The sequence below is a fragment of the Typopeltis vanoorti genome, chromosome 9, assembly GCF_054136105.1.
Source record: "Typopeltis vanoorti isolate ZY-2024b chromosome 9, IOZ_Tvanoo_1.0, whole genome shotgun sequence".
Lineage (NCBI taxonomy): Eukaryota > Metazoa > Arthropoda > Arachnida > Uropygi > Thelyphonidae > Typopeltis > Typopeltis vanoorti.
The window spans coordinates 143189818-143202659 of NC_143557.1; the positions used below are offsets into that span (position 1 = coordinate 143189818).

Here is a 12842-nt window from a genome sequence, read left to right on the forward strand (position 1 = left end):
CCTAGTTGTAATGACATGGTGAATTTGTTTCACTGTGCTTTTTATATATATATTCATCCCATAAGTTGGTTGGCTGATCAACCTATAGTATGTTAGTACTGTTCATGGTCTGAGAGTTGAGAAAGAAGAAAGTTGTTTGATTTGAAGACCTGTATATTGCATTCCTAGGGAAACACATACGTGGGAGGGTGGAGACTGTTCTGGAGGACAGCAGTAGACAGAATGATAAGAGAATGAAGAGAAATTCATTCTACCAGTTTGAAGATAGATGGCTAGTGTTTCAATAGATTTAGTACAGTGAGTGAATTATTGATGTCAGTTTACATGAACAGTTACCTTGTATTTATAGAAGATACATGCACCAGAACCAAATGCCTGTGTAAAAGTGTAGTGAATTGGTATGACAGGTCATTAATCAGCCTAATTGCTTTCTCTCTTCTGTAATGAATCAATAATTTAGGGGGTGGCACCTTAGGAGTGCCACCCCCAAACATATCAGTATTTGTGTGGATTTGTGATACAGGCTTATCATCATCATCATCATCAAATTCCTGACATGTACCCTCAAGGGGTGTACAGGATATGATAGTACTACATGAAAATGTAGTACTGTCATATCACTGCAATAGCTGTGATATTGCAGGAATGAGAGAACGAATGGCTGATACAGGAATTGAAGTGAATGAAATGGAGGGGAATAGTATATTATAGAACCTTAATGTAAATACATCTGTGGGATTGAATGGAATACCAGCTTGAGTCTTACGTGAAGAGCGGCAAAGGAATTGTCAGTTCCCTTGACCATATTGTTTAATTTAAGTCTTAGCTCTGGATTAGTCCTGGGAGTGGAAAGAGGGGAAGATAGTTCCATTGCATAAAGGCGGTTCCAAGAGTGCTGTTGCAAATTACTGACCAATCAGCATATCAGGAATCGTCAAGGTTTTGGAGATATTAGTCAAGAGCAAAATACAGGAGTGGATGGATGAAAATGGGATACGGTATGGAGGACAGCATTGTTTTGTGAAGGGTAGATCATGCCTCAGTAGCTTGCTCATGTTTTATAATACAGTGATGGCTGAACTGGATAAGGGTAATGAATTTACAGTGATACTGCTGGACTTTGCTAAGGCCTTTGACAGGATACCACATGGAATTCTAATCAGTAAACTGCAGCACATGGGGATATGGATATAGGGTTGGTGAGATGGATAGGAGGGTGGGTGATGGAGAGATATCAGAGAGTAGTTTATTCAGGAGTGGAGTCGAAAAGAAGGCCTGTTACTAGTGGTGTGCTGCAGAGTTCTGTTCTTGGACCACTGTTATTTAATTTGTTCATTAATGATATATGAAAGGATCTGAGAGGAACTGTTCGTTTATTTGCTGATGATACAAAGTTGGGTAGAGCAATGGTGAATGCACATGATGTCAAAATTTTGCAGGATGATTTGGATAGATTGGCAGTCTGGGCTAATGAGAATGGATGTCAGTTTAATGTAGCCTAGTGTAAGGTTATGCATTTTGGGGTGAAAAAATTAGCAGCAGTATATCACATTGGTGGAACTGTACTCCAGGAGGTTGATGAAGCCAGAGATTTGGGTGTGTTGGTGGATATGGAGTTGAAGTTTAGGGGACACACAGCAAAAGTGGCTAAATCAGCTCATCAGATCACTTGGTTACTGAAGAATACTTTGATGAGCAGAGATAAGCAGTTATTGTTTGTCTTTATTGAGCCTTGATAAAGGCTCAATAAAAAATCTTGACTTCTGGGCCCCTGGGTTTCTTCTTGATGGGGAAGAGGTAGAGAGGATCCAGAGGCAAGTGACCAAGATGATAGCTGGTCTATGGAATGAACCCTATGAGAACAAGTTGAAGATCTGTGGGTTACAGAAATTGGTTGATAGGCGGAAAAGGGGTGATATGATTGAGACATTCAATTTACTGAAGGGTTTTTAAAATTAATTCAGAGAAAATTTTTCAGAACAGGTCTGGTGATGGGGAGAACTAGGGTGGGGCAGCCATGGTAACTGAGCAAGGGTGTTAGAACTAGGTTTTTTACTTTCAGAGTGGTGAATAAATGGAATAAGCTGCCAGTTTTTTGTTGTGGGTGCCGTGACTGTAAATGAATTCAAAGCATAATATGATAGATACTGTGCGAATGCCAAATAGTTGTTCTTGATATGATGTTTAGAGCTTCCCTTGATGATTCTTAGGACTCCTTGGAGTTGCCTGTAATAATAATTTCAAAAGCAAGAAGTTAGCATGTAGAAAAATTTTCTGATGGTAAGAATTCATTTGTACTTGCAGAACAATAAGCCATGGCATATAGTAGATTTGGGATTTCTTTGCATTTTAGTATTTTCAGCTCTTGTATGCTTCTTGTGTGTTTTAGCTATTCTTACCCAAGTGTAATGTATACTTACTGTGATTGTGACTATGAATAAATAATGAATGAATATAATAATTTGAATCAAAGAAAAATATTACATGTTATGTGCTCATGAAGTTGGTTTGTTAGGCCTATAGAGAAACAGAATATTAAGTTCAATGTTAGAGACTTAAGCCTCTAGTTTGGCATACTTGGTGCTATTTCTCGTGAAAGGGAGGCTACTAGTGTAAGGTATTACAATGAATATACTGTGGTTAACAAAATCTGTTACTAATGGAAACTTAATAAACAGTTCAAATAAAATGTCCGATGATGATGATAACATCTAAGGAAATTGCAGAATTTATTTAATGCCATAGGCATTAAAGAAATTTGCTGGAAATGTTTCATGCAATAGGCATCAAAGAGAATTGCGTTATAGTAATCATACTTATTCATGTCATCTTTGTGTCGAAAAAAAGTAGTTCATTGCTTTAAACACACACACACACGAATTCCCCCCCCCCCAAACAGAGTCGTATTGGTAATAATCAAGTGAACAGCAACACTTAATACCCTTGGACATTTTTGCAAAATCATTATTCTCTAGTATATAAACTCTAGTATATAAATAATAATAATGAGAAATTGGAATGCTATAGTGGGAGAAGAGAGCAATGATAATGTTTCAGGAAGATTTGGTCTTGGACGTAGGAATGAAAGAGGAAAGCAATTAATAGAATTTTGTACACAAAAAAAGTTAGTTATAGCAAATACACTATTTCAAGTTACAAAGAAGAAGAATACACCTGGAAAGCACCTGGGGATTCAAATAGATATCAAATATATTATATATTGGTCAAGAAAAGATGCAGAAACCAAATAAAAAATTGCAAAAGCTATTCAGGTGCCGACATTAGTAGTGACCATAACTTTGTCTTAATGAAAACAGAACTGAAACATAGGAAACAAATCCAAAGATACAAACCAATAAGATGGAACCTTGAAAAATTAAAGAGTAAAGAAGTAAAGAGAGGATACCATGAGGCAACTGATCATAACATTCCAGAAAACATAAATAGTCAGAATAATATTGAAAACCAATGGAATATGATTAAAGAGTTAATTACAAATTCATCAATCAATTATTGAAAAATGCAGAAAAAGAATAAAGAAAACATTGGATAACAGATGAAATACTTGGCCTTATGGATGAAAGAAGAAAATATAAAAATGCTGTTAAAGAAGATGTGGCCAAATACAAATATCTTAAAAATCAAATTACAAGAAAATGTAGACAAGCCAAAAAAGAATACCTGGAAGAACAGTGTAATAACATAAATGAATTCTTTAAAAAAGAAAGCATAGAGAAAGCCTATAAAGAAATTAACAAACTGACTTTTAAATTTAATAAGAACAGCAAAAACAATGCCATCAAAGATGAAAATTGGAAATTACTAATAGAATCTGAGGATATATTAATGGAATGGAAGAATTATCTTGAAAATCTCTATAATGGCGATGCACTTGATGTTGATATCAGCATAGAAAATCAAAATAAAGATAATCTAGGAGCCCCAATAATGCGAGAAGAATTTGATAAAGCACTGTCCGAAATGAGTAAAGGAAAAAGTCCAGGTATAGACAATATTCCTATAGAACTACTACAAAATCTAGGTGATGAGACAAAAACCGTACTATCAATTAATAGCCCAAATCTATGATAGAGGAGAAATACCAAAGAACTTTATGAAATCAACCATAATACCAATACCAAAAAAAGAATCATCATCGTACGTATCAAGGATTTAGGCCTAGCATGGCCTTAGAAGTCATCGTTTAAGAGGACGTCCTGGGTTTCTTTTCCCTAATGGCTTGTACTTTAAGGCTTGTTTTGGTAATCTTTCTGTTTTCATTCTTTGAACGTGTTCCATCCATTTATGTTTATATTTTTTAATTTTTTCTATTACTGGTTCTTGGTTTAATTCTTTCATAATATCTTCGTTTCTTTTGCGATCAAATAGGGTATACTTTGCAGTTTTCTCATAAACTTCATTTCTGCTGTTGTTAATCTTTGTTTGTCTTTTTGTTTTATTGTCCAGATTTCTCTTCCATATCAAAAAAGAATAATGCAAACAAATGCAGCTAATTTAGAACAATAGCTTTAATCCCACATGTTAGCAAAATTGTGCTAAAAATTATTCAAAATAGAATTTATTCAAAAATAGATTGTCTATTGGATGAAGACCAATTTGGATTCAGAAAGAATAAAGGAACAAGAGAGGCAATACTCTGTTTAAGAACAATAATAGAGAGAAGTTAGACCTTAGTCAAAATACTTACATTTGCTTCCTTGATTTAGAGAAAGCGTTTGATAAAGTAAACCAGCAAATACTCCTAAATTGTCTAACTAATATCGGCATACATTTGATGAATAGGAAAATAATTTATCAAATTTACAAAAATCAAAATGGACAGATTAAAATCAATGATAAGGAGAAAATAATAAATATAAGGAGTGGAGTAAGACAAGGATGTATACTTTCACCACTTTTATTTAATTTATATATTGAAAAGGCCATTCAGGAAACTAAAGAAGAAATAAATAGTAGCATAAAGATAAATGACGAGCAAGTCATGTATATAAGATTTGCTGATGACATAGCCCTTGTAGCAGAAAACAGAAGAACGTTAAAAACAATGCTAGAATTACTAAATAATAACCTTGAAAAATATAAAATGAAAATCAGCACAGATAAGATTAAAATCATTGTTACAGGCAAAATCCCTATCAATACAGAGCATATAGACATCAGCGAGGAACAAATAAAACAAGTGAAAAGTTTTAAATATTTAGGAAGCCTAATAACAGAAGATGGCAGAACAAGAGAAGACATAAGATCAAGAATAAACAACGCATAAGCCTAATTCTCTAAGATGAAAAGCATTTTAACAGGAAACCTCAACCTACAATTGAAAAAAAAATTAGTAAAGACATTGATATGGAGCATTGCACTGTATGGATGTGAAACCTGGATTCTAGGCAGAGAAGATGTAAGAAGATTGGAGGCTTTTGAAATGTGGTGCTGGTGCCGCATGAACAAAATAAAATGGACAGAAAAAAAATCAAACCATCAAGTCCTGAGAGAGATAAATGAAACAAAAACTCTAATTAAATCGATCAAAATTAGAAGGGATAGGTGGTTTGGACATATACTTTGACATGATGGACTTGTGAAAAGAATAACTGAAGGCAAAATAGAGGGGAAAAGAAGAAGAGGCAGACCAAGGAAAAGCTTTCTTGACCAAGTCAAAGACAGCACGGCTTTGAGGAGTTACCAGGAGGTTAAGAAGAAAGCCAATGAGAGTGGAATGGAGGAAATTGTTGCTGAGCTACCAGTCCCAAGACATATAAACACGTGTTTATATCATCATCATCATGCAACTGATGATGATATAAACATGTGTTAGCCTAGCATATCCACTCTCCAGCCAAGAGACAGCAGGTTCGAATTCTGCGTAGGCATGGATGTTTGTGATTGTCTTCCACCTTCATATGTTCATTCCCTCAAGTATAAATACTCTCCCAATATGGACTGGGTCACCATGGGAGTAGTAGACCCAAACCTCCCACAGTGGGAGAGGCATTCAGCCTGCAGTGGGTAAAAAAGTAAACTGTTCATCATCTTCAAATAAAATGTCTACTTAACAGTAAACTATTCAGGAAAACAAAATTATAATAAACTGTTCAACCAGTTATAAAGGGCAACTTTTTGAACCTAATTCCTTCTATGAGCACCAGACATAAGCCTAAGTTATAGTATGGGAGCTTAAGATAATGATTCTCATATTTTGGGAAGTTTAACACATCCATATTTATTTAAATTAGGTTGGTTTTTAAAGAAAACTGCAAAAATGCCTTTTGAGCTCGGCTGTAATGGAGCATATTTTTTTCTGTTTGATTCTGCATGTTGCCTTCAAGGTATAGATAGTCTAATAGACCTGATAGTAGGCATGATTACTTGTATTTGTTCTCCCATATATCCATAGCAGACCAGCTTGCAGAAACAAAGAACTATATACACCAGGAGCTAAAGAAGGAAGGAGTTGGTTCTTGGAATGAATAGGGCAGGCAATTTCAAGTGTGGCTTTGAAGACTGTGCACAGATTATATTTTTTTAAAAATTCTGACTTTTTTCTGAAACTGATCAGAGAGAATGGGAGATAGCATTACTGTAATCTTTCTGAAGAGAAGGTTGAGGATTGGGAGAAGGATTCAGTATTTTGTTGATTCTGGAGATTGTAGAGAGAGAGAGAATGATGCAAAAGTTTGTGGATATCTGCTGTGAGTCCTGCATACTCACAGCAGATATATATATGCATACTGTAAGAGAAAGGTTACTATCAGTAGAGTACATATATTAGCCATTTAGAAGGCTTAGCAGGGGCTGAGTCAAGAGCATGCTTTCAAAACTTTCGATGAAAATGTTGGTTGAAACTGAGAATGAGCAAGAGGGAGTATAAGGTAAATTTTCTATGGAAATTTCATGAGAGGAGTGCTTGAAGAGAGTGTGAAATTGTTTCCCTTGGGAAAAGATTTAAGGATGTTAGCAATGTTATTAGGATGTAGAGAGGTAAAGTGAAAGAGGATTATATTGCCAGGTATAAATGATTTGGGGCAACAAGCATTGTATATGAGAAGATATGGAAGTATTTCTGGTGCAAGCATATAAGAATGATAGAATAAAGATTGTGAGACTTGCTGCAGTGTGATAAGGACAAGTTGAAAAGAAAAGTTTGATTGCAGTTTAGTGAACAAGTGTGTATGAGGGTTGGTGCTATGTTGAGTTTATGAGCGTGTAGAGTGAATTTGATGTGGATGAAAGGACTTACATAAGGTCCCTTGCATGTCAACTGACTTCTAGTAGAGCACCATGTAATTGTACTTGTTATAAGAACTCAAATTCTGATAATTTCAGGATCAGATAAGCAGTAAATTACTGTAGGTCTCTTGAGAACATGTTTGAAAGTTTTTTCACTTGGTTATATTATAAATTAATGATGCCAAGAAATAACTATTATTTGGGAGAGATGAGGTGAGTGAGAGAATGAACAAATGATTCTGAATGTAGCCTCTCAAGTTTTGAAATTGAGGGGATAGTTTACACGGGGGTGTGAGGATGGTTCTGAAACAAAGAGAATACCTCAATTTTTGTATACTAATGTCAGAAGCATCTGGAATAGGAAGAAAGATTTTGGCCAAGTTGGTTGGTTCAGCTTGGCCAAAAGTTAAAGGTTTGCTGATAATGCAAAACTGAGAAGCAGTTTTGCATAATCAGCAAACTATGTAGGGATATCAGCAAACTATGTTCATTCTCTCACTCACATCAAACTATGTGAGTGAGAGAATGAACAAATGATTCTGAATGTAGCCTCTCAAGTTTTGAAATTGAGGGGATAGTTTACACGGGGGTGTGAGGATGGTTCTGAAACAAAGAGAATACCTCAATTTTTGTATACTAATGTCAGAAGCATCTGGAATAGGAAGAAAGATTTTGGCCAAGTTGGTTGGTTCAGCTTGGCCAAAAGTTAAAGGTTTGCTGATAATGCAAAAATGAGAAGCAGTTTTGCATAATCAGCAAACTATGTAGGGTGACTTAAAAAGACTTGCAGTATGGGCAGAGGATAATGGCTGCAGTTTTGTGTAGCAAAGTATAAGGCCATGCACTATGGGAAGAAAAGTCCCCACCCCTGCCAAGAGATGCAGAATTGCACTGGTTAATACTGTAAGATTATCTTACAAGCATATTTCTGTCATATCTTCTCTCTTTTATTACTCAGACTTGAATTAACATATTCCTTCAGTCTACTCTCATTAGTACAATTCCACAGGCTGAATATCTGTTACCCATTGCTTTTTCTTTTCAATTGTTTTCTTGTTTCCACTGAATCCAGGTAATCATTAGCACAGTAATAAAGATGTCTTATCATTGCCTTGTACAGCAGAACAGCTTCCTTTCTTTGAAAAATTAGTGTTCTCTTAAACGTCGTAGCTATCTGATTTGATAACTTTAGCAATCTTAGCATCGTGGCATTTAAAACATACTCTCCACCATTACTCCCAGGTCTCTAGCTTCATTCATCACTTATCAAATGACCATTAATATAATGCTCTGCATGCAGTGTCTTTGATGCGAAACTGTGTAACCTTGTATTTAGTAACATTGAATTGAGTTGGTTCCGATCAGCCTGAAAGGATTTGGCATCAAAAATTGTCTCCCTTATCATCCTCTCTAACTTTGCCATTGTAAATAATTGTATATTAATGTCTACATCAAACCTAATCTGATGTCATCATCATCAAATTCCTGACATATATCCTCAGGGGAGGTGACAGGATCTTATAGTACTACATAAAAAATTATATCATTACTAACTTCCTTCAATAATTTTCTTCCAGATCTTATATTTTCTGTCTTCTAAGGCACTTTTTGCTGTATCAGTCTGCATACATCTTGGTCTTTCTCTAGTTCTTTTTCCTGCCATGCAGGCAAAGAATACTTGTTTACCTAATCTTTCCTCTTCCATTCTGTTTAAGTGACCATACCACCTGAGATTAGCTATGCCAAATACATTCCTGAATACTAACAATGTCATAGATGAAGAATAACAGTGGAGATAATGTATACCTTTATTGCACACTTGACTTAACATCAAATCATCTTCCTGTACCTCCTTCAATTCTAACTGCTGACCTACAACTCAGATCGAGACTATGTACTGTTTGATACAATGTCCCATTTATGTCATAACTGGAGCGTTTTTTATTATTATTATACGAGCACCTCCATGGAGTCAGAAGACTCATCACTGGAGATCCAACATACTCTCGTGCATGTCAGAAATGGAAAGATGAAAAAGAGATACAAAAAATTAAAACAAAACATAACATATCAGGATGCAAAAAGAAAGCTAGCCACCATTACACCTGTTCTACGATCCTCTTATGCTGAAAAAGTAACAATTAAAAAAAAGTGCAACAACCTCCATCCCAAAAACATCATCTCGATTTCAACTAGTAGACGATTATATATAAATGTTTATTAAATCTATGGTCTTAAAAATCTAATAGTATGTTTCAATTTTAGCATGTATTATTATTATGAGAAACTCCAAGGAGTCCTTAGACTCATTGAAGGAGGCCCTAACATCATGTTAAGAACAACTATTCAACATTCACACAGTATCTATCATATTTTGTTCTGAACTCATTCACAGTCATGGCACCTACAACAGACTCTGGCAGCTTATTCCACTCATATACCACTCTCCAAGTAAAAAACCTAGCTCTAACACCCCTAGTCCTCCCACCACCACACCTGTTCTCAAACATATCCTCTGAATTAATCTTATAGAAACCCGTCAGTAATTTGAATTTCTCAATCATATCACCCCTTTTCCGCCTATCAACCAATTTCTGCAACCCACAAATCTTCAACCTGTTCTCATAAGGTTCATTCCATAGACCTGCTATCATCTTGGTCACTCGCCTCTGGATCCTCTCCACCTCCTCCCCATCAAGAAGAAACCTTGGTGCCGAAATCTGGGCACAGTAGTCAAGATGGGGTCTTATCAAGGCTCGATACAGAGGAACAATAACTTGCTTGTCTCTGCTCATCAAAGTATTCTTCAGTAACCATGTGATTTGATATAACAATTATATGTATGTATGTATGTAACAATTTTAAGCCATGAACTACAGAACACCAATATGGATCCTGAATTTCCATATATATCCTTGTCCATGCATATCTAGGTGGATATTACCCAACAGTGTGTACACTAAGTTGAGTTGGACATTTGGTCAAAAGCCTAATTTGTTTCACCACATTTTTTACAGTATGTAGAAATCTCTTCTTTAGCTTTGAACAATTCCATTAAGTAGTCTCATATTTATTTACTTCCTGTTGAAATGAACTTTGCTTGAATATACAGAATAAACAAAACTTCATCATTATACTATATTTTTCTTCTCTTTCAGATCTCAAAGCATTTGAAAGGAGATTGACAGAAGTAATTGCATATTTGCAACCTCAAACTAAAAGATGGAGAGGTAAGGAAGTAGTTTTTAATTTGTGCTTAGCATGCTGGAACAAAAACTTCTTAAATGTGTAATGTGTTAATCTTTTGCAGTACACTTCCTGAATGCTAACAATACTAAATTCCTTTGTAATATCATGCAGCCTATCTTTCTATTGCTGATCATATCAAATTTGTTAAATTTTGTATGAAATTTATTTAAAAAATCCTGCAGTGGATTTGTTTACGATAGAGTACAAAGTTGAGATTAACATCTATGCTTGATATCAGAACTGATGCTAGTTGGGCATAGCTTGTGTACATCCCTTTTCTTAGACCTTTCACATTAGACTGTCTTCCTGTACCACCTTCAATTCTAATAACTGATAACTCAAATATAGATCATCATTATTATTATTATCGACATTAACATCTGATTTCCACGGAGTCAGAGATTCAACGTGGGAAGTACACACTATCACACACAAAGCTCATCCAGCTGCCTTAAACTGATTCAGTGTGTCTAAATCAGTGAATCACACCCAGACAATGCATTCCACTCTCCATGCAAACAACCTTCTCCTCACTCCTTTTCTCACACCTTCCTTATACAGTTTCTAGGGATGGCTTCTTGTTTTCCTTCCCCTCCCATTCTCCGAAAATTTTTTTCCATGTTAACCTGCTTACCCTGACTAATCACACGTCTGCTCAATAGCATTCTTTCTTTTGCAGTTTACAGAAAGCCCACCCACACATGTAGATACATCAACTTTTTCCCTTTCTCAACATTATGGTGTCATCAATATCCTTGTCAGAACCTCAAACCTCTGTTCCATCCAAGCTTCCCTTACAGCAGAACTTGCCTTCATTGCCAAACCTTTCTGTTCAATGATTATAATGCCAAAAAGATCTACAAATTTATCTGTCCCTTTCACATCCAATTCAACATAAAGACCACAGTAATGCCATTACTATTCCTTTCTGGGACACTTCAGAAAAATATAGCCAGAACTTTAATGAAATATAATCTCTGCACTGCTTTCAAACCTCATTTGAAGCTTGCTTCTGTTCTTTTCTAAGGATCTCCCCTCTCTATTCCAGGTGTTTATGTATCTGCAGATGTTAGCAGATCTCCCGTATGACCATGTAATATGATAAGTTGCAAGAACAAGGTCATATCTGCCTAGAAGAACACAAAAAATAAAATACATCTGCTGCCATAAGTATGCAATTCTTGTAGATAAACTTATACTTTGATAATACATAACTGTCAGATCTTAGGGAAAGACAACGTATACTAGAAATTTAATTAAAAACTAATTAATACTTCTTATATTTCAGTAATGTTACATTACCATCTTCAGGAAACACAAAATAGTGATATGTGCACGCAGGCAGTAATACTAAACAAATATGACTGAAGAAGACAACTGAAGTCGATTCTAGAGTCCTAAAGGTGCCCCTTAATGGGCTAAATTGGGATGTCTTGGCTGTTGGGCTGGTGTTCCTTGGAATGCAAGCTTTCCATATTTGGAGCAGTCTCATGCATCCAAATTGGTTGAGGTTTGGGGAGTTTTTTAGAGCTGAGGCTGATTCCAGGAATAATCTCTCATCTTTATACTTGCTGCGGTGTAGTAAAGTGGCTTTCTTACAATTAGCCAAAGTGCTCACACCGTATACTGACAACACACCTTCACACATAATAAATTCATTCCACTTTAAAGCCAGTATAGAAAACTTCTCACTCCAACATAAACCTACTGTTTGGCTACACTATTTGGCTGCATGGCTTGGACACACTCTACAACTTCTTAAAACACTTAAATAATCAACACCCCAGGATCCAGTTTACCTTGGAAAAGGAAACCAATAACAATCTCCCTTTCCTAGACATTCTGATTACACGCCAGCCTGATTGATCCCTGGCTTTCTCTGTTTACAGAAAACCTACACATACAGGTAAATACATTCACCAACAGTCACATCCCCTCCTCCTCCTCCCAACAGTGTATGGGATTATAAAAACCCTATATAACAGGGCAAAATTAATGAGTTGAGATAACAATGCCCTAACTACTGAACTTATGTAGCCAAGGGGTTGTAAAACCCCTAAAAAATATTAAAACCAATTAACCACAAACCTCCCTCCCCCCCCTTCATAACAGGGATTACTCTAAATCTATCACCATTCCTTATATCTGGGGTACTTCTGAAAAGCTGACAAATATCCTAAAAAAATATGACCTGACAACTTGTTAAAAATCGTATAAAATATTGGCATCTCTTATCTGCTCCACCAAAGACCAGCCACTTCCTCTAGACCAATGGTTCCCAAAGTGGGCGGTTTGATTACTTAGGGGCGCTAAGAGGCAAGCAGGCAGCAGGGGGGGCGCTGAAG

The 12842-nt window shown here is 35.9% G+C and overlaps 1 protein-coding gene across 2 annotated transcripts in view; it reads left to right on the forward strand.

Annotated features, from left to right (window-relative positions):
* Positions 1–12842, forward strand: part of LOC150103645 (nuclear envelope phosphatase-regulatory subunit 1-like) — a 110106-nt gene that overhangs the window by 41576 nt on the left and 55688 nt on the right. For both annotated transcript variants that reach the window (XM_090397717.1, XM_090397716.1), the window contains exon 2: positions 10407–10478. In XM_090397717.1, coding sequence (XP_090253843.1) covers positions 10407–10478 — 72 coding nt within the window. The remainder of the gene's footprint in view (positions 1–10406; positions 10479–12842) is intronic.